The sequence below is a fragment of the Lichenostomus cassidix genome, chromosome 4, assembly GCF_008360975.1.
Source record: "Lichenostomus cassidix isolate B80296 chromosome 4, HeHo_3.0, whole genome shotgun sequence".
NCBI classification, from domain to species: Eukaryota; Metazoa; Chordata; class Aves; order Passeriformes; family Meliphagidae; genus Lichenostomus; species Lichenostomus cassidix.
In genome coordinates, this window is record NC_139484.1 from 58613314 (window position 1) to 58638685 (window position 25372).

Genomic DNA, 25372 nt, shown 5'->3' on the forward strand with positions numbered 1-25372 from the left:
GGGGCCTGGCAGGGTCACAGTGCCATCAGAGTGCCACCAGGCTGGGTCATCCACAGGTAGGGAACAGTTCCTGGGGTGTGCTGGGCACAGGCCATGCTTATCCTTATTCATTGCCTCACAGCCAGCATCTATCCCACCTGCAGCTGGGAATGCTGGCCTCCAGCCTGGCCCTGCAGAAGGCTGCTGGGGCAAACTGGAGTGGCCAGCCATGGCAGGGACAGTGCTGGGAGAAGCCTGGTGTCCCTGGAGTGGCCTCAGTGCCAGGGGACATGGCATAGTTGGAGATGGAGAAATATGGATGACATTACCCCATCCCCAAAGATGGTCAGAGATGGAAATCAGGCAGGACTGTGCACACACAGGTGTTTGCTGTGATTCCTTCCCTTGTCTGCTCTCTCTGGGAGCATTTGGCTATTCATTCCATGGTTTTCTTGGGCTGTGAGCTTGAGCTAAGTGGCCTCTAGTTCTCCACTTCCCTTTTTCTCCTTTCACAGACATCACTTTTTTCCTGCCCTGGGAAACCTCCCCTATCCCCTGTCCAATCTCCACATTGCCCTCACTTATCCTCGGCCCATCCGAGCACATTTCCCCATCCTCGGCGAGAGCACACGGCTGTGTCACACGTGTGTGCACAAGTTCACACTCAGGCACACACACAGGTGTGCACAGATGTGTTCACACTCATGCGCACACATGTTCACACTCACACACACATACGTGTTCACACTCATGTGCACACATGGTCACACACTCTCACACACACACACAGACACAGGTGTGCACACAAGTTCACACTCCTGTGCACACATCTTCACATACACACACAGGAGTGCACAGACATGTTCACACTAACACACTCACACGTTCACACATACAAGTGTGCACACACGTGTTCACACTCACACTCATGTGCATACATGTTCACACACGCAGATATGCACACGTGTTCACACGCATGCACACACATATTCACACTCTCATGCACACGCAGACGTGCACACACGTGTTCACTCATGCGCATACATGTTCACACACGCAGATGTGCGCACACACGTTAACACACTCATGCACACACGTGTTCACACTCACGCACGCACGCGCACACACGTTCACACGCGTGCACGCGCACACCCGCGCGCACGCCCGCTCCCGCCCCACGCGTTCCCGCCCCCTGTCCCTCCCCGTCCCTGTCCCCGCCCCGTCCCTGTCCCTGTCCCCGTCCCCGCCCTGTCCCCGCCCCTGTGGCGCGGGCGGAAGCGCGCGGCGCGGGGATGGAGCCGCCGGCCATGGAGGGGCCGCTGCTGGTGCAGCACAGCAACAAGTTCGGCGCCAAGGTGGGTGCGGGGATCCCTTTCTCCTTCCCTCCATCCCTCCATCCCTTCTTTCCTTTCTCCCTTCCTTCTTCCCTCCCTGCCTGCCCTCGGGCGGTCTGGGTGCCGGGGCGGAGACACCCCGGGGCCGCTCCCGGTGAGCGGCCGGCCCGGCTGGGGAGCAGCCCCGGCTGGGGAGCAGCCCGGCACGGTGTGACCCGGCGCGCTGTGACCCCGCTCCCCGCAGCGCTGGAAGCGCGGCTGGTCCGCGCTCTACCCCGCCAGCCAGCACGGCGTGGCTCGCCTCGAGGTGTTCGACTGCAAGGAGCCGTCGGCGGCCGGGCGGGCGGGAACCCGGCGGCTCGCCCGCACCGTGGTGCGGCTCAGCGACTGCACCAGCGTGGCCCCGGTGGGCGAGGGTGGCCCCCGTGCCGGCACCGCCACCTTCCGCCTGGAGACCCGCGACCGCAGCTTCCTCTTCGCGGCCGAGAAGCAGCAGAGCGAGGAGTGGGTGGCGAAGCTGTGCCAGATCGCCTTCCCGGTGAGCGCAGGGCTGGGCGGGGGGCTCAGGAGGGGACAGGGCGGGACACGGACATCAGTGTATATGTGTGTGGGGGTGACCCTTTCCCAGCTGGCGGCACAGGGAAAGTGGTCCCAGATTCAGAGCGCCCGGCCGTGGCACTCCGGTTTCCTCCTGATGGCTCCTGCTGTGGGTTGCGGGACTCCTCGGCGTGCTTTCAGTAATTCTTGGTTGTGGCTCCAAATTTCAAGTCGGGCTCTTCTTGCCCGGTGCAGAGCTCGTTCTCACCCCTGCGGAGAGCTGGCGGGAGGCCAGGTGATGGCCGAGGAGCGTTTCCTCTTGGCCCAACCATTGCTGCTTTCCTGCCACGGCAGCGGCGGCGGAAGCAGAGCTTCGAGAGCGTTGTGTTGCCTGACTCCAGGACCTGTCTGATTCCAGGACCTGGAACCCCCTTTCCCAGCCTTGGGGTCACTCCTGGCTGCTGCTGGGGACACCCCATCTGTGCTCTGCAGCCCCTGGAGCTGGTGGTCAGCCAGTGTGACGAGCCCAGGCTGTTTGGTGCACTGAGAGTGTGGTTTTCCATGGCCTCTGGGAGAGCAGCCCATGCCTGCCCAGCCTGACAATCCTGGTTCTCCCTCCTGGGAGATGTTTGCAAAGCCCTGGGTTGGGTTCCAGCTGATTCCAGGCTTGGAGTGCTGGGCAGGGCTGCCTGGCAGGGCGACTGGCTGCACAGCTGGTGATCCCAGGATCTCCTCCCACGGGTGTTTGCTGAGTGTGATTTACCTTTGTCCCTCGTGTGTCTCCCTGCAGTCTCCTGCCACGCCAAGTGTGCTGGGCTGACTGGTCTGAGAGGCACTGGTGTGGTGCTGGAAATGACTCTGTGTCAGCCTGGTGCAGTTGGGATTGCAGCTTTTGCCCTGAAGGTGGTTTGTAGGGCCGAGCTGGGGGCACAACACATCCTTGGAGTGGGGCAGGGTAGTGCCAGGCCAGGGAGAACCTGCTTGGAGCAGGGCTGTGCTCATGCCATCCCTCACATGGGAGCCATCATTTGTGTGCCCGAGGTCCAGAAGCAAGCTGGCACTTTCAGAAGTTGTGAGCGAAAGGCTACAAGGCTGGCATGTGTTTTCAAAAGGCCTGACCTCGAGCAGGAGGCACAAGAGCTGCACGTGGCCTCTCTGTACAGAGCTGGAGATCCTCAGCTGGGATTGCTGATTGTCTGCGTGGAGAATGTGATTTTGTGTCATGTTGCTGCCCAGAGGGTAAGCAGGGTCCAGCAGCTTGGGAGCTGGGGCCAGAGATCATTTGGAGTTCAGAACAGAATTGTTTTTCCTTTTGAAGATGAGGAAAAGTGCTGTCAAATGGAGCCCCAGGAGGCTCTGGCAGATTAGGTGGCCCTTGGCTTTCCAGTCCGAGGCTGGAGCCCTGCTACATTGGATGCTTTAGTTGAGAAGGAGCTGCTGCTATCAGCTCTCAGGATGAGGTTTTAGGACCCAAACACAAGGGCTGGATGGCCCTGTTTTGGGTCTTGTTTGGGCTTCTTGTTAAGAAGCTCATGTGTGTGACTTTTAAACTGAAACTGGCAGTTGCCTCCTGCTGCAGCCCCAAGGAACAACTCCGGTTCCTGGCCACGCTCTGACCCTCCCTTGTGCCAGCTGCACAGGGCTCTGTGAGCCTGTAATTTGTGAGGGGCTTTCCTGGAGGAGGATCCTTGATAGCACCAAGGGTTTGTGTCCCCCCTCCAGGCCATTTGGGGGCCCTGCTGCTGGGACATGCTTGCTGACAGCGTGTGCCTTGCACTTTCAGTTCTGCATCTGCTAAAATAGAAGCACTCGCTTCCCCTCTGCAGGCCACCCCTCCTGCTGGGAAGGGCAGGACAGACCCCTGTGTTACCAGGCCATCAGCCCCCCATGTTTGTGCTGAGAGGGTGGGTTTGGGTGCTGCCATGCTTCGGGGGCAGCTCTGTGGGTTGTGCTGCCCTGCGCCCTGTCAAGGCAGAGCCTAGCTGGGGCCACGGTGCTGCCAGGAGCTCAGGGAAACCCCCCTGGTCCTGTTTATCCATGTTCATGGGGGCTTATGGGGGTCTGTCAGTGGCTCTGGGGTGGGTGGGTTGCAGGACAGCCAGGCTGTGTGGGGTCAAGGAGGGCAGCAGGGCCCAGGCCCTGCTGATGTGGCTGATGTGGGAAGAGGAGGCTGGGGCTGATCTGCTCTCTTTTGCCAGGGAAATGGCATGGTGTCACAGCGTGGCCAAGAGGGCAGCGGGGAGGTGCCAGCCCTGGAGATGGCCGTGAACTCCATCTACTACTCCAGAGATGAAGGTGGGACCTGTCGCTGCCCTGACTTGGGGCCACCTTCTGTGGGGCCTGGTCCTGCTGCTGCCCCATCACCGAGGCTATGGTGGGCTGTGCCTGGGGCTGGGTGTCCCTCTGTGTCCCCATGTGTCCCCATGCCCTGCCCTGAGCAGCCCTGTCCCCGCAGTGAACGCCTTCTGGGTGACAGTTCAGCGGACCGAGGCCGCGGAGCGCTGCGAGCTTCGTGGCACCTACGTGCTCAAGGCTGAGCGTGACAGCCTCGTCCTGAAGGACCCAAGGACAGATGGCATCCTCTATGTCTGGCCCTACCGGCTGCTCCGGAGATACGGCCGGGACAAGGTGGGGAATGTTGCTCTGCTCCCCCGCAGCTGCTCCCTTGTGGAAGGCTGAGCTGGTGTCCTGCAGCCAGGGTGCCCAGCAGGGACATCTGTCACCCTGACTGTCCTCAGCTCCTGCCTGGGTCACCATGCTGGAGTGTGGGCTGGCAGGATGCTCATCCCCTCTGTGGTTGTCCCACTTTCACTGAGGCCATTGCAGCCTCTGTCTCTCCCTTCCTCTATCCTGGCACTCCCCAGCCTATGCCATGAGCACACAAATCCCTCAGTGCTGCACACAAACTGTCCCCAGCCTCCAGGAACCTTGGCTCCTGGCAGTCCTGGCTCTGCCCTGGGTTCAGTCCCTCCCTCCTAAGGATGATGGCCAGAGCAGAGTGGCTTTGAGACACCAATTGCTCTGGATTTGTTCACTTTGTGGGACGAACTGCTCCTAGCTTAGCTGACCTTTGGAGGTCTATCCCCTCTCCAGAGTCCTTCAGCAGTGAGTCCCCAGTCTGCCTTGCTGCTACCCTGAGTGCAAGAGGTCTGAGCCCCACTGGACAGGGAGGAAGTGGTGTCCCTGAGGCTGTTTAGTGGTAGCCCTGGGGCTGTTTATAGCAGTGACCATGTTGGCTGCACTTTGCTGATGGTGCTTTCTGCAGCACATTCCCAAAGCAGAGGTGGGAACTGAGCTGCTCTTGTGGGGACATCCAGCTCATGTGCAGAGTCTGTGCTGGGGGCAGGAGGAGGTGTGGGGAGCTGCACCCACAGTGACCCCAGCAGAGAGGGGCTGACTGTGCTTCTGTTTGGCAGCACTGACCCACAAAAGGAAGTCTGGCCCCAGAGGCTTTTGTAGCAGCCCCAGCTGCTGCTGCTGCTGCCTGTGAGAGAGACAGAAAATCCCCCCTGGCTCAGGGAATGAGGCTCAGGAAGGGTGTGGGTGTCAGCTGGGGGGAACCTGTGCACCAGAGTGTGTCCAGGCCTGAGGAAGCACAGCCCTGGTGCAAGACTTCTCTTTAAAGGGCCTTATGCCACTAACAGTAATGCTGATAGGTAAATGCTTTGCTTACTTTTGGTAGCCAAGCTGCTGGTTCTGGGCTTTCTTCTGTGGAAAGCTGTGTTCTTTCTCTTGTATCTCTTGCTTTCAGGCTTCTCCCTTCTTACCTAATATTCCATAGTAGTTTCCCCTGCTGAACTGTTACTCACCTTCTCACCCTACTCCCTCCTCAGCGTTATTTCCTGGACTATTTAGTGCCAGTGGTTGATGCTGCTGGAATTGCTAATGTAAGGCAGCAGTGCTCCAGCAGGAGCTGCAGCTCTGCCTCTGGGGCACTCACAGTGATGTCCCCTCAGGTGGGCTCAAGTGCCACAGTTCGTTCTGGGCTGCTGGGCAGTGCAGCCTTTCCCTGCCTGGCTGCTGGGCACTGCGTGGCCCTCACTGTGGGAGCAGAAGGAACAGGATTTCAGTGCAGTCTCTCTCGCAGGATGTGCAGGATCAGTGCTGCAGTCTCACGCCCTTTGGTGGGAAGCACAGCCTGCACTGGGTCAGCTGGTGCTGAGCTGGGTGTGACCCTTCTGCTTCCCCTTCAGGTGATGTTCTCCTTCGAGGCTGGCAGGCGCTGTGACTCAGGACCTGGAAACTTCACCTTCGAGACCAAGCAGGGCAACGAGATTTTCCGCCTGGTGGAAGCCTCCATCCAGGAGCAGAAGGCGCAGGTGGAGGAGAACCGGCAGAGCTGCGACTCGCTGGAAGCCGACAGCCCCAGCATGGTGCTGATCCGCCAGGCCATGGCCGACAACCTGAACCTGGAGCTGCCTGCCGAGGGGGAGGACACCCTGGCGCCCAAAGTGGGGCTGGCGCCCAGGGCCGGCACAGCAGAGGAGAGAGACGCCGCGTCTCTGCTGAAGAGCCGGACTCTGCCAGAGCTGCCCGTGCCGCCGGCCAAGCCTGCGGTGCCCAGCACTCCCCCTCGCTCCCCTCTGCCCAAGGTGCTGCGGGCCGTGCTGCCGGCCGAGGATCCATCCAGCGTGTACTCGGAGCCCCTGGACGCGGTGAAGGGCCTGCGGCCGTGGCCGGACCCGCTGTACTCAGACCCTGTGGACAGCAAGGCCGTGAGTGGGGCCAAGGCGCCCGGCGGGGCCGTGGAGGAGCCAAAGCCGCGGCTGCCGGTGCCACTGTACTCGGGCCGGGCCGAGCAGGGCCGAGCTGAGGGGCAGGGCCGAGCCGAGGGGCAGGGCAGGGCTGAGGGTCGCTGCCAGGGTCCCCCCGGGCGCAAGGAGCACATCTATGACGAGCCCGAGGGCCGCGCTCCCCGCTCGCAGCTCCCCCTCACCTACATCTACGACGAGGCGCGGCCCCCGGGCGAGGCCTGGCGCACGCAGGGCCACGATGGGAAGGGCGGCTACGAGTATCCCTACAACCCCAGCACTGACGACTACTCGGTACCCTCCTTCCCGGCCAAGGCCAAGGGCCTCAAGCCAGTCCCGGCCCCCAAACCCCAGGCAGCCTTTATCCCCAGAGGGGCAGAGAGGATGGAGGACCCTGGCAGGCGGTGGGGCAGTGCTGCCCCTGAGAAGGTGCTCGCCAAACCCAGCCTCAACAGCAGCAACAACAACAACGTGGAGGTGCTGTACAGCCAGGTGGTGAAGCCCCAGCCGCTGCAGAAGAAGGAGCAGTCTGTGGATGAGTACAGCTTGTCGCCTCTCTATGAGGACTTAGGGGAGATATAAGGTGCTGCTGCTCTGTATCTGTATCCCAGGAGGGACTGGGCATCCTAGTGCCAGCTGGGCTCCTCCTCCCCGGGGTGCCTTGGGGATGTTTGGGCTCAGACAGAGCCCCTCGTGCTCTTCTGTGCCGAGGGACTGTGTTTCCCTGGAGGGAAATAGCAAGAGAGCTGTCACTGGTGCAGATCCCGGTGTGTTTCTCCAGCTCTGGAGCTGGCTCCACTGTGCCTTCTGATCTGCTGGAGGGCTGATATTTTCCTGTACCTGCTGCTCTGGCTCTGCTCTGGCTTCCTCTCTGACCAGGCTGCAGGGCTCTGGTGCCTTTTGTGGTGCGTGGAAGGCTGCTTGCCCTCAGTCTCCAATAGTATTTTTATACAAAGTTATTTTAATATTAAAGTCTGTATGTCTCAGAATGACACGTTTGCCTGGGGCGTGGATGGGGAGATGCTGGTGCATGTTTGTGTCTGTGCCAGAGCTACTGAGCTAAGAGGGAGCCTCAAAGAAAAGTGCCTGCCAGGTTGAGCTGTGGCTGGGATGCCCTGATGCCAGGGAATTAAGGGAAATGAGAGTCAGGCTCAGATATGTGATGGCCTCCGGGCAGAAGGCTGGGCAGGGACAGACGCCAGCTCTGCTGCAGCTGTTGAGTCACAGGATCTCTCCTTCTCCAGCTTGATCCCATTGCTCCCAGATGCTTTCAAAGGCCTGGAATGGCCCAGTCTGGATCCTGTTTTATGGCACAACCTGTAATCCCTGCTGTGTGGCCAGCTTTGGGCAGAAACACACCCAGGGGAAAACCAGGTTGTCCTTTCGGTGCTAATGCTGGTTTTGAGGTTTCATATCCCTTCTGTGTGGGGCCAGACCAGGCACCCTGGCACTGGCTGTCCTCACATCTGGATGGGGCTGCTGGTGCCTTCTGCAGGTTTAGCAGCCTGCTGACACTGACAGAACAGGCAGGTGACAGGCAGCACTGTGCTGGACCTGTGCAGAGAGCTAAGCACAACTTCTGCAGCCCCAGCTCAGCCCCAGGGAGACACAAACCACTGGGGAAATCTGGAGGTTCAGGTTCAGGTCCCCAGGGTGGTGAGATGGGGATAAGGTGACGAGCTCTGGGTGTTTATCTGATGCCAAATTTGCAGGGGGAAATCCTCAGTCCTGTAAAAACACAGCTCAGCTGTAGCCAAGACCAATTTCTGGCTGTTCCCCTTTACTGGGTCCTCTTTTCCACTGGGGTTTTGGGAATTTGAAGGGGGCTGAGATGGTTCTAAAAACTTTGTTGCCTCCCTGTTGCCCCCTCCCCTAACCTGATTTTGTCACTTTTCTGTTGTTGACTGGTTTGCAGGCCCCAGGCTGGGCCATTTGTGTGTTCATTCCCCCCTGGCTCTTTCCTGCACCCCATAAGCCCCTATCCCTGTGCCTGCCTGAGTGTCTGACCCATCTTCCAAGGCATCTGCCCTTGATGTCTTGCTGAGATGACAGGGCATGGGAAGAGCCAGACTGTGCCCTTGGTTGGCAGGGCCTGTCAGAGCAGGGATCCCAGGGAGAAGAGATGGCTCTGATGGCTCTGATGGGTTGTGGTGTTTCCCTCATACCCTGACTCACCTGTAGCTGTTTTCTAGGAAGCACAAGTTTGTGCTGGGATAGCAATGCTAGACATGTCAGGAACTACAGGCAGAAAGTGAACTTAAGTTCAACTCTCAAGATCCAAAAGGAGGATAACTTTATTTTGGAACAGCTTTCAGAACCAAGTAAGTAGAACACAAACTGTGCTGGTGCTCGGCCTCAGGGGCTTGGTGAGACCACCCCACTTCAGCCTGGTCAAGCTGCCCTCTGCTCCTGCTGTGCCAGGAGCACCTGCACTGAAAAACAGGCAAGCTCTGGGCAGGAATTCTCTGGAATTTCCCTGGCTTGGCACTTGCTGCAACCCCCTTAATGAGCTGGGGTGTTGGATAGCAAGGCCAATCTTGGAAGCAACCAGATCATCTGGGAGAGCAGAACTCCAGCCTTTAAGATTCAATTCAAGAGCCCTGTTTTATGTCTATTCAAACACCCCACTGAACCTGCTACTGTAGGATGAGGGCAGCTCAGCAGGACTGCCTGCCTTGTCTGTCTGATTTCCTCCCTGCCCTGCCTGCAGCTCTTCTGCTCCCGCTGACAGCAATCTGTGGCTTGTGGCCTGTGCTAGGCCAGTCTCAGAAACCCAAATTTGAGGCAGGCTGGTGACGTGTGCTGGCAAGAACAGGAAATACATGGTGCTGCTGCTGCAGGGGACAGCTGGATCTCTGGACAGAGGGTCCCAGAGCAGCAAACTTCCTGCAGAACTGGCTCGGTGACGAACACAACCGTGAAACAACAACAAGGAGGAACAAACGATGGGAAGTGCCTGTCTGACCAAGGCCAAGCTCGGTGTCTTGCCTGACCACATCCGGCCCGGTGCAGCTGAGCCAGGAGCTGTGGCTGCAAAAGGACAGGTCCTGCTGCTCACTGCAGGAACTCCTCGTACTCCTTGGGGAGCAGGGAGCCCTCACAGGAGCTTCTCCTGGCTGCTGCTGCTGGTCTGAACGTTTGGAGGGGAGAGGGAGCCATCAGCAGGGGAGCCACTGCAGCTTTGGCTCTGCTCTGAGGCTGCAAGACAGGGACAAAACACAAATCCTTGTGGGAGGAGGTGCCTTGCTGGTACTACACCCAGCCCTGCTGGGCACAGGGAGCTGCCTGCAGCCCTCCTGCAGGAATGTGACCAGGAGGGGACAGGGACTCACCTGCTTGGGCTGGTGTCGCTCTGGGCGCTGCTCCCGGGGCTGGGGCTGCTGCCGGTGTGGAGGTTTGTACAAGGAGCTCTTCAGGTATTTGTAGAGGTTGCTCTTCAGGTGCAAGGGGTTGTAAGCAACTTCCACTTCCAAGTTGTTCAGGGCGCTCTGGTTGGAAGAAAGGATTGAATTTGCTGTGGGATGTGACAGGTAGAGGCTCTGGGGTTTGCATGTTTGTGGGTTTTTTGGTTCTTTTTTTTTTTTTTTTTATTGGGGATAGTGCTGCAGACACTCTGAGCCACCCTGCAGTGAAGGATAAAGTGATTTTTAGCTGTCCTGCTATCCCCAAGGAGCACTCTTAGCCATGTAACTGCAAACAAAGCTTAATGGATTTAAACATTCCCTTGCAGGATGCAGTCCTATCCTTTCCCATGCTCAGAACCAGCCAACAAGCTGGAGCTCCCTGGCTGGGCAAGCACCCTCAACTCTGCTTCACAAGGCCTCTTCCCCCCAACAGACAACCAAATTGCTCCAAAGGACAGGTATTTGCTGTCCATGAAGAAAGCTGTAGGATATAATGTGTGCTGGGAAGGAGTTTTGGAGTACTCGGTCACATTCCAGCTGTCATTAGGCATTGTCACAGCCATTTCCTTCTCTCGTTGTCTGATAAGGTGATAATGAGAGCTGATAACGAGTGACTCACCTCGACAGGGCTCTGGACTCTCTCGGGGTGCTCAGCCAGCAGGGCTGGGAAGGCTGATGGCAGCAGGAGCTCTCTGATGGCCACTGCTTTGACCAGGAGGGTGGCAGAGTCGGAGGGGACAATGACATAATAGGAATGCACCAAAACGTTCCAGTTTGGAACAGTGTTCTGGGGCTCACGCCTGGCCAAGAGCATCCACTTCCTTTTCTAAAGGGCAAAATCCAGGTGTGAAAAACAGGCAACAGCCACTTCCTTCAGCACTGTCACCATTCAGTTCAGAGGAGACATACATCAGAGAAAGGACACTATTCTGTAGTATGACATTTGTTTTGGTTTTTAACAAGTCAATTAATAAGAAAAACACTGAATTTTGCTTTACAGCTTGTCAGTACTGGCCAGTTCTCCACATTCCGAGCCTTGGTTAATTATGTTTGCAGTTAAAGTCACAAGTCTAACTCCAGCCCTGACATTTGCACTTCACACCCCCAAACACTGCATTTCTGGTAGGTTTGAGGATCTTCTCTAAGGTCTGATGTGCTGTAGCATCTTTCCAGTAGCTGCCTTGGCTGGAAAGATTTACAAGCCCAACTCTGGCCCATGAGATGAAGTTTCAGCTCTGGAAATGTTTTCTCTGCAGGCCAGACAGATGTTACAAGGTTTGCCCTCACTAGTCCTTTCCCTCCCCATCACACTGCAATTTTCACACACTCACCAGGAGGCTGTGACACAAAGCATGGAAGCTGTGCTGGTTTGTCTCCAGTTCATCCCAGTCCAGCTGCCAGCAGCTCGTGGGTTTGATGATGAAGGGCAACCCATAGAGCACAGACTCACAGACCCCTTCAGACTTCAGAGCCCTGCAAGGACACAGCTTGTGTGAATGCTTTTCAGCTACTGACAGCATGGAAATCATTGTAAGAGCAACTGCACAGCTCAGAAATTACACTGCTTTTCCTATAAATAAATCTCAGAAAACACATTAGGAGCATTTTTATGCTATGCTGTTGTGCCATGAGCTGCTGCCATGAAAGTGAGTACATTCTTAGGTGAAATCAGCACTCTGCTTGCTTTTTTTACTGTTAGTCCAACTAATTAGCTCAGGCTCTGACCTCCAGTTAATTGCTGTGGCCTCATAAGGTAGTGAGAGAGCAGAATTGTTTCAATAGCACTTTTCCCTGGGGGGAAATAACTGTTGCATGAATGACACCCATTGTGTCACACTCATGGAGTGCCATGGTGACACCATGTGTGACTGTGCTGTCCCAGGAGAAGAAGAGTTATGGGGCTGGAGGTTTTTCACACCAAAATTCTACTCACCAACACTTTAAGTCCCTCAGAGCCTCCTGAGGATGTCACAAGCCCCCAGGATGACAGAGGAAGGTGAAGCTGCTCTCACACCCCTCCCAGTTCCCCAGTGGAAGGCACAGACCAGCACTTACTTCAGCACCCTGAGTTTGTACAGCACCGTGGAGGGCCAGGCTGCCACGTGCCACGGAGAACTGGGATCTGCTGCTCTCCCAGTGCCATCAGCTGTCCCCAAAAGCAGGGCTGGGTCAAGCAGCCTCTCCTGCAAATCGCACTTCAGGCACACTGGGAGAAGGAGAATGGTTTAGCTCACTGGAGCTGACAATGTTTAGCACATCACATCCTCAAAGCATTTACAAATTAATGTTTTTTAGCAACTGCTGAGGGAAGGACAACACTAAAGTCTGACAACCTGTCCCCAAGTCCCTCTGTAAGAGCCTTGATTTAAGTGCAGTCCTGGCACAGACTCTCTGTTTTAAACACAGTTTTTAGGGCTATTCAACTCTCAAGATCCAAAAGGCTCCTTTTTACCTTGCCCACGTGGCCATAAATTCACATGCCCCTCCAGGCACATTTTTGCTGCAGAATGGAACTTATTGCAGCCTCAGCAGCAAACCAGCAGCTTTCTAAGCCTGATGACTTTCCAGGTTATCCACAGACCCCACTTGGGTCTCTAAATGGGAGGGAAAATACCCAGAGGACAATCCTAGGTAACCTTTAATGCTGAGGGATTCAGGAGCTCCCTGAAGGGGAGCAGAGGGAAGAGAAAATGAAATACTCAAGGTGTTCCTGGATGCAGCAGTGTGGCCAAAGCCTCCTGAGGGAAGGAGGAGATGGAGCTGTTCCCTCTCTGTGCCATGGTCATGGAGCCATGTTTTAAACAGCATCTCCAGGCTGATGACATTGTCCTCCACAGTTTGGACCTCGATGTCCATTCCCAGGATTGCCATGTCTACAGGAAAACAAAAAAAAAAAATAGGTGAAAAAGCAACATTATTTTCAACCATCAGAAAGAAGATTTATCTGATTTCCCATATCTACTGATTATTTAAGCTCCCCTTAAGGTGCAGACAAATGTAGCTGCTTTTAGGCATGGAGAAATGTGGGCTGGACAGTAGAGTTAGGCAGGGCATAAACAAGACAAACCCTTGCAAAAAAACCCCAAAGAAACAGCCCAAACCATCCCCACGTAGTATCTCATCCAAATGAGAAGCTAGCTTGAGGCCCAGCAGATAAAAATAAAATAGAATAAATACAGTGAAGGGAAAAAAAATCAAATTGCAAAATGCATTAAGACATGCAATACACTCACTTGTAAATACAGGCAGCCTCGCAACACTAATAGCTTTACCACAGAGCCAGGACATGAAAAAGGCTTTTTGAGAAGATGAATAAATACCAGAAATAGCCTTTTTTTCCCACTTGTGTTTACCAGGCTAGTGGGGTGATTAAAAAAACAGTGCTGCACCCATCTACATTGAGAAATCTTTTCTTTATGCATTAGTATTTCCAGTTGGCAAAAATGTCACTGTGCATTAATAAAAACCCCAGAAATTCATTAATTTCTACCCGGCAAATAACCCAGGACTACTGTAATGACTGTAATTCTCCAAAAGCTCTGCAGGACACATTTTCTGCCTCTCCCCACCTCCCAGCCTCGAGGAAGGGATTATGTTGGTTGTTCCTCTGCAGCAAAGCAGAGTCAACTCCCACTCACAACATATCTCTGACACTGCCCTTGCTACTAAAAACCTTTCCTTATCATCCTCTCTGACTGTCCTTGGCCGCCAGGACATTTAATTCCTTTTTTTTTTTTTTCAGCTGGAAGCTGCTCTTCATGAACTGAGCTGCTCCCCTTGCCCTGACACTGAGCCTTGCTCCCTTTTCCCTGCAGAATTCACTATTTCAGGCTGCTCCTGTTTTGGATGCATTCCCTATGGATTTTAGACTTGGGCTTCTCTCAGGGATGTGCACTGAAAAAGGCATTAACAGCTCAGAAGACAAAGCACCAGGAAATCCATTTAACTGACTTTTACAAACAGCAAAACACAGCTGACAAAGGGAATTATTTGTGTTTTGGGGCTGGTCAATGCTTTAGTTCCGCCCTCAGTAAATATTTCCCAGGTTTGGTTTTTTTTTTACTTTTTCCTCTGTAATAGACATTTAAGCACACATCTGAAGCTGGCACCATACACGACAATTTTAAAAGAAATTAACTGCATTCATTACTTATGAAAAGCAGGTTGGAATAATAACAAATCTTGTGCAATGAGTCTCAAACTTCCTGGTGAGCAGAGCCCATGTAGAGAAAGGAGCCCTGGGACTGGCTGTGGCCATAAAAAAGGCATTAGTGCTTTATCTGCAGGGCTTGTTTTTTTGTTTTTCCCTAACAGAAAATAGCTGAGATGAGTTATCTCCAGCACATGCAAAATATTAAACTTTGGTAGCAAAAAGTCTGGCAAGGCTCAGCTGCTTTCAGGGAGTGTCATGGGGTAAAGGCAAGAGAAACTATTTCTATTATTAATAATAATAATGATAATGTTATTAATTAGAGATCAGTCCATCCAACAGGCATCCTGTTGGTTATTCTCCCAGATTATTCCCACCACAAATGCCATGCTCTCCACGGGGTTTAGTTAAATCAGTTTGTTCTGATTCTGAGAGCTGAGCACATTCAAAGCTGCTCTAAGATCTGCCAGTGCGAGTTTTTCAAACTCCTGAAGTCTTTTCCAGCTGCACTAACCTGGGAATGAGCCCATGGAGAGGATATCCCAATCCTGCTCTGGATATTAAAAGTTCAAATAGCCCCTAAACAAATTAATGGAAGAAATATCCTCAGTGAAATGAAGCTCTTAATTAGGTGCTGCACCACAGTGTTTATTTTCTGGTTCAACACTGCACTAATCTTGCACTTCCTGCACACTGGGTCTTGCAAATTCAATGTTCTTTACTGTATTTTTTTTATAGTAAAATGGATTTCTTTTCGCAGAAATAGAAGATAGGATGTCCAACAGGTAAGAAGTTCTCTTCATAAACCAGTTGGGCTCCTTTTTCAAATTATTTGACCTATTCATCCCTCGTTGCTTCTCTTAGAGAGCAAATAGTTCATCTACTCAGAAAAATTAGAATTCCATCACGTGAAATTTCAATGGCCTTTTTATCCACATTTATGTTTTCATTGAATTTACTGGGTCAAAGGGCTACACAAAAGTCCACTTTTAAAAATAATATGGTTGGGTTTGCATTCTCCAAAGCAGGCCTGGACAGAGAGGCACAGAGCATCTCCTCCAAGGCTTCCCTGCAGGATTCCCAGTCCCTGCTGTGACAATCCACCAGAAATTTGCTACTGCAACCACAAAAGATGAACAGTTAGAGAAAAGCAACATTGGCTATCCTTCAGTAAAAACAAGGATCCTACAGAAACAACCTTTAGTCCTCTCTCCCAGACTCCACATTGCTGGGAAGAGTTACTTCCACTGACCAAATCAGGTCTTCACCCTCTTCATTAGCTGTTTTTTTATCTTTAATGCTGTTCTTGCTTACCTGCTGCTGCTTCTCTCCATGCTTATAGTGTTTTACCCCCAAAACTCAATGCATTTTTCTCTTTCCCTCACACTGCCTTCCACTCACCACTGCTGGGCTCCTCTGCTGGCACACACTGCTCCACATCCTCAGGCTCCAGGAAATCTCTCTTCAGCACCTCAATGACCTGTATTCTTCGCAGATTCACAAGGTCTACATCTTGCAGCCTCTTTTCCAGCTGCTTTACCATTTCTTTACTGGGCTGGCTGGTCAAAATTGTGATCTGAAACACAAATCAGAGTATGCAGGAGCTGCTTCTGCCCTAATCCTCCCTTGACAGGCAATGATGCTGAGTAGCACAGGTCTCACTCTAGAGAGAGGAGAAATCTGGCTGAAATAGCTCATCTATTCAAAAACAGATTTATAAGCAATTTTTTTGAGTTTTGGCTGACGTTTAATCCCATATGAAACAGACTGAGAGGTTCACTGGAGGAGCATCTAGAGGTTTTGTGCCAGAAGTTTGGTGCTCTGTGCTTTGTACAGTCATTCTCTGTGTAAGGAAGGATCTGTACCTTAATTATAGTTCAAATAGACTAAACTGGGCCTTCTCCCTTGCAAGCTGAATAGGAATTTTGTTTTCTTTTTTTTTAACGTATATAGCCTATCCTAAAGTTGTTTCTTAAGAGAGCAGCAGTAGGTGTGATTCCCACCACCCAGTTTTGGTGTGATACCGAGAAAAGGAAACAAAAATTCTACTTATTTTGCATTAAAAAATGCTTATGAAGGGGAAAAAATTGCAATCACTACAGTATCTGAAGCAGAAAGAGACATCTTTTAGAAACCTTTTGAAAGGGTAAAACTCTCTGCTGTCAGTGATCACAGCCAACCCTGCAGCATGCCTTACATCCCCTTGCAAAGAGAATTGCATAATCTAGAGGAACAAGGATTGCTTAGTGGAGTAAAAACTCCCTATATTCATGGATAACTTAATTTTGAATGTAGCTTGTTCTTTCAACTATGCTAGAAAATGTCCTGGACTTTGTTGCGTGTCAAAAAAAGTCTCCAAAGTGTGCTCTGTTTGTTCCAACCCCCAGCTTTAAAGCACAAATCACTTTTCAAATGGTCAGGAAAAATACCTCAAGACCCTAAGAAAAGCAGAAAAGCAGGAGAAATGTTTCCTGGCCAGACACTGGGAGTGAGTCTGAATTGCAGGCTGACCACAGAGTGACTCTGTGAGACTCTGGAAGGATTTAAGGACCTGAACAAAGTAGAAAGACTTGTGAAATGCCACTTGTGGGAATCTCAGTTTGTTTTTCATGACTGGCAGGTGAAGCCTAAGCCTGTGAAGTCTGAAATGCAAGATTTTTTGGACCTGATATTTTCTGATGTCCAGAGGAAAGCACCATTTCCATGTGAGTCCTTTCCCCTCAATAACTCCCTGTTCTTTCATGTCAGTTGATACTTCTTAAAAAAAATACTTCCTTCTGTGAACCTTGCTCTGCTTTCTGCATTCACACATCTGTTCTCATGTGTTATTTGCAGCTTCCCTCCCATTTATGCAAAAACACACATTCAGAGCTGAAAAAACATCCACTAGCGTCCACCAAAATCTATCCAATTCTGTGCCAGGACTGCTGTACACACAGTTTTCCTTTGGTATCTCCTGTTTTCCACAGGAATCTGTCCAGAGGAATTGGAAGACTTGATATCTTCCTTCAGGATTTCTGAACAGTGGATCTCTGAAACAGCCAGAGTGCTGAATACCTGATTTTTTTCTACATTTCATTGTACATGAGATTTACATTTGTAAAGCACAACGATGTGGGATGGCTCCCACTCCCTTCCCAGCACTTTCTTACCTCCACAGAACTATTAGCTGAGCCTCCTGCTGCTGTGTGCCTGCTGTACTGCTTGAATTGTTGCAATCCATCCTGCACAGCTTGCACCACTCCACTCCCGCCCTGGGGGAAGCAGCCTTCAGCCGGGAGCGAGCGCAGCTCCGAAATGCAGGCTTGAATTCGGGCAAAGTTTTCTTTCACTTGCTGCAAAACAGGGTTCAAGGAGCAGGGAAGGCTGTTAAACATCATGAAATACCTCTCCATGATGTGGAGGAAGGCTGGTAGGCACATTGATGTCAGCTCACCTGAGCCTCACCAAGAGCTCAGGGTTGAGACAGAGCCAGCAGCTAAACTAGTTCGTTGTGGCCACAGAAAAGGTGATTAATGAACTCTACCGAATTTATTTGGTCACCTTCCTCACTGAAGAGGCAGCAGATGAACACTTGACTTGTTTGCTTCAGGTGTGTGGAGCCCAGAGTTGCTGAACCACACCTGACTGACCCATTTGGTAATCTAATGTTGACCTCTGATTTTTTATTTTTCCCATGTGGAGACTGAAAAAACATTTCAGAATGTTTCCACAATGGCTGTATAAAGTGGAAGGGTTAATCCTTGCAGGGTGGACTTTCAGTGAGAGTGAGGGGAAGCTGCAAGGGCTCTGCTCAGAGTCCTCACTCAGTCCCACACAAAATATTTTGATATTTTAATGCTCATTTTTTATTTTGTCACCTGTGCTGTCCTCCGTGGTAATCTACATTCTTTTCCCTTTTCTTTGCCCTCCCTGCCCTTTCCAGGGAAGCTTCATGGACTCCCCAGTGAGAACACAGACGATAAAAACACACCCAGGAAAGGTTAAAACCAGGCTAACCGTGTGTGACACTTCCCCATGTACTCTCCCAGCCTCTATTTTCAGCTCTGGGGCTTTCCTGACTTGGGGTGATTTGTTTAATAAGCACCCTTTAACACAGTTCTGAAAAGCAGCTCCAGTGCAGCAGCTGAGGTCTAGTGTTGGAAAGTTGCACCCAAAAAACCAGCAGAGTGAATACAGAGAATGGCTTGGAAATTATTAAAATTATTGTAAAAATAATTTAAGTTTTGCAAGTTTTGCAGTGAAACTTTTAATTTGTTCTCCTTGACTGAGCAGCCAGAAGACTGAGAAGGGGGCTGCTTCTATTTAGAGGAAGAAAGGATAAAATACAAACATGTTCTTCAATTTAGCCAAAAGAGTAAATATATTAACAAATCCCTGGAAGATAAAGCAAATAAACGCAAATTGGAGACCAGGTGCCAATTTCACAGTGACAATTATTAACCACAGGATGAAAATATCAAGAGAAGTACTTGATTACCCATCTTGTTATTTCTTGAGATCAAAACTTGATGGCTTTCTGGAAGGACTGCTATAATGAGATTGGGGTACTTTAGTGAAATGTAATAGCCTGTAATGTAAAGAAAGCCAAGCAGGGATCTAAGGGCTCCTCTGTCCTTAAAAACTGTGACTATCAAAATGAGGACTTGCTGTTTAAATAAAAAAGACAGCTGATCAGGAGCAGCAGTCATAAGATTATCCTTGTAACATTAACTATAACCTTTTATACAAAATAAATACCACCCAGAGTCTTCTTGCAGATCACATTTGCTGATCCAATGTTGACCTCTGACTTTTTATTTTTCTCATGTGAAGACTTGACAAAACATTTCAGAATGTTTCCACAATTGCTGTATAAAGTGGAAGGGTTAATTCTTGTGTTCACTGATGTTGTGTAAATGAGAGCTCAGTGGGGTTGTTTGTAACAGGATGACATCAAAAATTCTTGTAAACTTTAGGATGCATATTTATATTCCCAAACTATTACTGCAAAGCTGCTACTCCTCCTCCATCTACATTTATTCCTCTGCAGAGCCCTAAACGAGTGCAATATTTGTTCTTCATGACTTAGACCTACATATTTAAAATCTGTGTGGATGCAGCACTTAGGAACATGGTTTAGTAGTCGACTTGGCAGTTTAGGATTGGATTTTCTTAGAGGACTTTTCCAGATAATTCTGTGATTCTGTGATTTCAGAATATTTCTCAAATTTGGCACAGCTATTTTAACTCTGCCCCTTTCCCCTTCAGTATCTGGAACCTCTCCCACATTTCTTCAATGTCCAAATTATTACAGCTTGAGTTGTGTGTGACAATTTCGACAGAGAAGCAGTGCAGCACAAAGCAGCACATGAAAGGTGCAACAGATGCTCCAAAACAGATATTTTAGGAAGGAAGAGCACAAAACCTAATTTATGCACATCAGGCCCACAGCTCAAAAATGACACACCTCCTTTCAAACCTCATCCTCTCATAAAATCCACCTCTTCCGTGAAGCTGGTGCAACTCGTTTCGAGCAAGGTTGATTTTTAGACATAAATTTAGATATAAATAATAATTATATTCCCCCCCTCAGCAGCAGCCCAGCCTGGCCATACCGTGAAGGGCAGCAGACACTCCTGCTGGGGCTGCACCACGTAGAGGCTGAGCAGAGGCACACGGCAGGGCCCTGCCAGCCCACATGCCAGGCACAGGACGTTTTCCAGAGCCTCGGAGAGCAGGGAGCAAGTGTTGCCCCAGGAAGGGGAGGTGACATCCACCACCAGGATGCGGGATGGCTGCTGGCTGGGGGCTTTAGCAGCAGGGAAAGTCCTCCGTGTTTCTAAGGATGGTTTTCTGGAATTCATGGCTTCTGAACGAGGGTGTTATGTGCTCGGTGATGCATCTGAATGGGAGAAATAAATAAAGAATGGCAACGAGTGAGACTCTGCCTTTCCCATTGCCTTGAAAGCACAGCTCAGTCATAATTTATAAATCATTTAAACTCCTCCATCCTTCTCCAAAGCAATTGTCCATACTCTAATAAACCCACACAAAGGAAAAATGCACGTGGTAAGGAAACAAAATGTTTCCACTAAAGAAAAATGTGGCAGAGAGGCTCTCACGGTGAGCACTTTTACTTTGTGAGCAAAGAGCCTTTCTAAAATCTTTCCAATTTTTCTCAAATCTTCATTAAATTCACACAAAACATTCAGTGCTGTTTCTAAAGATGCAGAAAATGCTTCAAAAAAGAAAAGTGTTTGTATAATTGCACACACCTCCTCGATATGAACTAGGATAAATTTTTTTTTTCTTCCTACAGCTATGTCAACCCCACAGAATTAGTCAAAGTTTGAAGCAATCCTGGATTTACACAGTTGGGCTCTGGTCATTTGTGTGGTGTGCTCAGCTCACACAAACAGCTCTTTTATGGTCACCAAGGAGACAAGATACTGCATTTCCTGCAGCCCCTAGCACTCTGGAGAAGGAATTTCTGTAAGGCTTGGGAAGGGCAAGAAATGTGTTTTTATTTGGCTGAAGAATCATCAGGAAAAAATCTGAATTTCTAGGATTCCTTAGGATGCCTGTCAGTGCAGGCAAAACAGAGTGACCACAGCCTGAAATTCAAAACTGAGTTTAACACTTCAGAGCTGGTGAAAATGTTGTAAATATAGGTAGAAATCACGCAGGTCTCTTGCTTTGATTAGTCCTCTGATCTAATGTCACTGTCAAATGAAAAACTGCCAGTGACACTTGAATTGGTGTCTCTTCTCTCCTGGAGCTTTTCAATTTACAGCAGAGTTTATTATCTCAATTACCTCACTGAATCTGGGAAAGGACTTGTCTGTCTGAATTTTTTGTGGTGAAGCTTCGATGCTACTGAACTCTGCAAGCCACCAGTGCTTTCTCAAACATGGAAACAAAACTCATCCTGTCAGAAATCTACAGGAGTTGGGTCTTAGCATTGGTTTCAGAGAGGAAAATGAGCTTTGATGCTGAAGGAGACACAGTTTTCCTAATTTTGAATGAATTCTCTCATTTTTGGTGCTCTCATTTTTGACATTTATTTTAAATTGGTTTGGTAAAATAAATCCCTCATCATCTCTTTACCAACTGAATTTCATTTCTTCATGATTTTGGTGTCTCAATAATCTGCATAGCAATATTAATATGATTTCTATGCAGCACTCTGTACAATATTTGACAATATTTGACCTCTTATAGCCCTCCCCGGGCTCTGGTGAGGCTGGAGAACGGAGGAATTCTGTGTAAGTGGTTGCTGTGGTAAGATGACATCCTCATTTAGGCATGGGGTGGACTGAGAGAGATGCAATCCCGAGGGATCCCAGCACAATTCCGTGAGAATTGTGTAAACTGCGAGTTCTGGCAGCTGATTTGATGTGTGAAGTTATTGCTCAATAAAACAGAACTCACCAGGTGTCAGGGCTGGTGATGTGTATTTTGCTCAATGCAATGAGACACAAATCCTGCAGAACGAGAAAGGGATGGGAAGAGAATTTTATCAAACTGAGTGATTTGTGACTGCTGAGGACATTCTGCAATTGCACGTCGTCCTGCGTGCTTAGTTTGTTATAAAAAAAATTATTAAATAATATCCAGGTCTAAAAAGGTGTAACACCAAAGCCACTGGTGAAAGGGGATTAAGGATAATTGGTTTTAAAAGGTGCCATTTTCTGAGCAAGCTTCAAAACCCTGGGAAAAAGGAATATTCTCATGAGGAAAACAGATCAAGCTGCATAAATGAGTGGGTTTAAAGAATAAAGCAGCAAGCCTGAGACTTTGAGTGGCTGTGCAGAGTGGATGTGCAGTGTGTGAATCTTTTTGTCCACCTAGCCTAGAAAGGAAGGTTATTTATTTAAAAGGTCAAGATGAACAGAAGAATAAAAAACAAAAAGCAAAAGAGTTAGCATAAAAGAGCAAAAAATCAAGCTAGTGAAAACAAAATTATTCCACATCCTGTATAATAGAAGATATTATGTGTTACTCTATTCATCAGTGCTATAACCAATCATAAATAAATGGCTTTAGGCTTGTGCTCTTACTGACATAAAATCCTCAAATCTTAGTAAGAATTGTCACTTTGTATTAGTGTTAAAATAACTCATTATAATCTTTATAGGTTTTTGTTCTTTTCTCCAAAGAAGAGGAACTGTAACATCGTAGGAGTTTAGAAAAAGGCATTTTCAGTCTGAAAATGAGGCAGCAAATGATTGTAAAACCTTTTCAAGCAGTGGTGGACAGAGCAGCAGAGCAAGGACAAGCTCCTGCAGAATTCCCAGGTGCTCCTGTGGAATAACAGCCAACTCCCAAACCTCACCACGAGAGCTGTGCTATCAGAGGGGCCTTGTGCTTGAGTGACAGGCTGGAATTCTCGGAATTAAACTGTACAGGAATTGTAATAACTCTGTGATGAGATTACAAGCACGGCTAACGAAGCCTCATGGGGCATGGGCTCCATCTTCCCTGGCATCTTGATTAAGAATCCGGGATGACAGGATGTCAGCACTCTCCCACTAACCTGATAGAAACCTGAATAATTCATGGACCCAGAATATGCTGCAAGCAGGGAATCACCACTGAGGGTGCAGGGAAAATCCTGGGATACACCCAAGTGCTGGAGCAGAACTGTCCTCCAGTTCCCTGCATTCCTGTGGCTCCTGCAACCTGAATTCCTTCTGGATGTGAAGAATTCCTGAATTCCTACCCTGGGTGTGACCTCTGAGTCCTAAGTCTCAGTCTTACTGTGACATTTTCCTGCCGATGTCTCTACAGGGACTGGGAGAGCTCTACTGGGATGTCCTTGGATTGGGACACCTGAACTGGGACAGGGACAGCCGTGTGTGCCTGAAGGGTGGCAAAGCCACCAAGGGCTGTCAGGGCAAACCAGCAGCTTTGCTGGACTCCCTCACATCCCATCTGGCGTTTTCCAGACATTATTCCTTGCTCCATGGCATCTTTCCCTGCACTGCTGGCTGTGGCAGGGATGGATGGGGAGGAAAGCACCGTGTTTGTCCCTCTGTGAGCTTCAGGAGGTTTTGGCAGGGGAATCCTGCCAAACCTCTGCCACCAGGACTGGCCTCCCAGCCTGTGCTCCTGGATTTCCTATGGAAAAAAGGGAATGTGGTTATTCAGACCAAATATCCTTGTTTTTCCAGGGGATCCAGCTTTCCCCCCAACCTGGAGCCCAGATGGAGCATTTTGGTGCTACAATTAAAGCAAAAGCAGGAATAAACACCTCCACCTGATCCCTGCTTTTTCAGGTGTACTTTCCACCCCTGAGTTGGTTTTTTCCCCACATTTTCCTTCAGGTTTGCTCCACATTCATCATTCCCAAGGCTGCTGAATTGATGCTTTAACTGCATTCAACAGGGGATGTATTAACAATTATCAACTCTCCACGGAAGCATAGCTTATTCTTCTTCACCTCCCAGCTTCCGAGCACCCTCCACAAGGCTTTCCAGGAGGAATTTGTGGAAGAAAACTCCTTTTTTCAGGTTTGGCCTTGCCCTGTCCCGCTCTTCCCGCCTCACGCCTCAGCCCGGGGCTGCTCTGAGGGCAGTGGGAATGGACCCACCTGGGTGAGGCCCTTTGCCCGGCCCTGGCCCGAGGGAATCCCGCCTCAAAACCGGGTCAATTTTGGGTCAAATCCCGGGACAATCCCGGGGCAATTTTGGGACAATTTTGGGTCAATTTTGTGACAATCCCGGGACAATCCCGGCCGGGCGGAGCCACCGCGCATGCGCAGCCACCGCTGCCCTCAGTCCCGCGGTTGGGATGCTCGGGAAAAAACCGGGAAAAAAACCGGGAAAAATCGCTTTCCTTCCCCAAACCCGCGCTTTGTGACCTTCCCATGGCATCCAGCACTGGTTAAATGATTATTACTTTGCAATTTATGGTTTAATTCGATCGTCCGGACCTTAATTTTGCCGGAACTAACCGGGGGAAGCCTCAATAAACAGAGCCGGAGGGAGTTGGGATATCGAACATCTGGGATTGGGAATTTATGGCTCTTCAGGGAGATTGGAGACACCAGGAGATGCTGAAAGGATTAAGGGCTGGAAAGAAGTCCCTGTGTGAGAAAAAGATGATAAAAGGGTGAAAGAATGTGGCTCAGATGGAATCATTAACTAATAAGGATAGAATGCTAATTAATAAAGAATGATGTGACTTAGAACTAAGTTCAGTGGGGCAGTGCAGCTGGCCAAAGGTCACTCCTAGCTGTGTGATGGGAAAATCCTCCTCCTGAAGGGAAAACCAGGGATTTTGGAGATTTTGGAAATTTCATGGCATCACTTTGCAGCTGTGCCATTCAGTGAATGCAAAAGGAAATCCAGGAGTTCTCTACAGGGACTGTATTTCTATATTTACTGGATGTATGTAAACAAGGACACATCTTGTTTGTGTGCTATAAAGTGAGTTACTGAGATTTGGGGTTGTTTTTTTCAGTTTACTGTTTAATTTTTCGCTCTTGACTTCCAGCTGCATTGATGGAGACAGTGAGACTAAGTGGGAAATCAAGGTGGGCTCTCACAAAAAGGGAAGTTACAGCCCCAAAATGCCTGAAAACTCACAGGGAGTGTGTGTGTGTGTAACTACTAAAACCTTTAAATTTCCTCATTTTTATACATATTGACAAAATGAATATAGGCAACAATTGATTTCAAAATAAAACACCGTGTCTGCTATATTATATACAGGATTTTGGGATATTGGAAAGTCTGGCTATAGAACCGCAGGGTTGGAAAACGCAAATTTAACTTCTGTGTTTATAAATTAAAAGAATAAAAGAATTGAAAATGTAATAAAAGTCAAGTCGGGGATCGCGGCTGGGCCTCGAATCGCTGCTGCCACCGCGTGGTGAAAAACGGGAACTGCAACACCCCAATGCCTCGGTGGTGCTGCAAGTAAAAAAAACCCAAACTCACACCAAAAACCTCCAAAACAAACAAAACAAAAAAGAAAATAAACCAAAAACCCATCAAAACCCACCCCAAAAAGGCCACATGCGCAGTGATTTGAGTAAATCCCCGCTTCTCCCGTTAATTAGGGGAATAGTAATTAAGAGAATGCGGCATGCGCAGTGGTTTTTTTTACTGCTCAGTGCTGCCGCCCTGTGGGAAATACTTGGTACTGCAAGTCGGAGTTGTCCCCCATTTCTTGGGTTTTGAAGGGAATAAAATGAAGGTTTTGGGGGTAAAATCTGAGTTAATCTGTGCG

At 49.8% G+C, this 25372-nt stretch overlaps 2 protein-coding genes across 6 annotated transcripts; one reads left to right on the plus strand and one right to left on the minus strand.

Moving 5' to 3' along the window:
- Nucleotides 1-1072: 1072 nt before the first annotated feature.
- Nucleotides 1073-7590, plus strand: DOK1 (docking protein 1). Its single transcript, XM_085059458.1, has 5 exons — nucleotides 1073-1334; nucleotides 1558-1851; nucleotides 4049-4145; nucleotides 4306-4478; nucleotides 6044-7590. The coding sequence occupies exons 1-5, from the start codon at nucleotides 1272-1274 to the stop codon at nucleotides 7181-7183; spliced, it is 1767 nt and encodes a 588-aa protein (XP_084915584.1). The 5' UTR covers nucleotides 1073-1271; the 3' UTR covers nucleotides 7184-7590.
- A 1268-nt stretch (nucleotides 7591-8858) lies between these two features.
- M1AP (meiosis 1 associated protein) lies at nucleotides 8859-24132 on the minus strand. 5 transcript variants are annotated; one of them, XM_085059457.1, is made up of 11 exons: nucleotides 23580-23638; nucleotides 21569-21621; nucleotides 19753-20039; nucleotides 17308-17490; nucleotides 15557-15731; nucleotides 12705-12878; nucleotides 12061-12211; nucleotides 11337-11478; nucleotides 10625-10831; nucleotides 9934-10089; nucleotides 8859-9799 (listed from the first exon to the last, which is right to left on the minus strand). In XM_085059457.1, the coding sequence occupies exons 3-11, from the start codon at nucleotides 19999-20001 to the stop codon at nucleotides 9656-9658; spliced, it is 1581 nt and encodes a 526-aa protein (XP_084915583.1). In that variant the 5' UTR covers nucleotides 20002-20039; nucleotides 21569-21621; nucleotides 23580-23638; the 3' UTR covers nucleotides 8859-9655. The 5 variants fall into 5 exon arrangements, with proteins under 5 accessions (XP_084915583.1, XP_084915579.1, XP_084915582.1 ...); XM_085059453.1 differs by having other exon boundaries at nucleotides 8859-10089; nucleotides 23580-23642; XM_085059456.1 differs by lacking the exons at nucleotides 21569-21621; nucleotides 23580-23638 and adding an exon at nucleotides 24072-24132 and having other exon boundaries at nucleotides 8859-10089.
- Between the last annotated feature and the right edge of the window lie 1240 nt (nucleotides 24133-25372).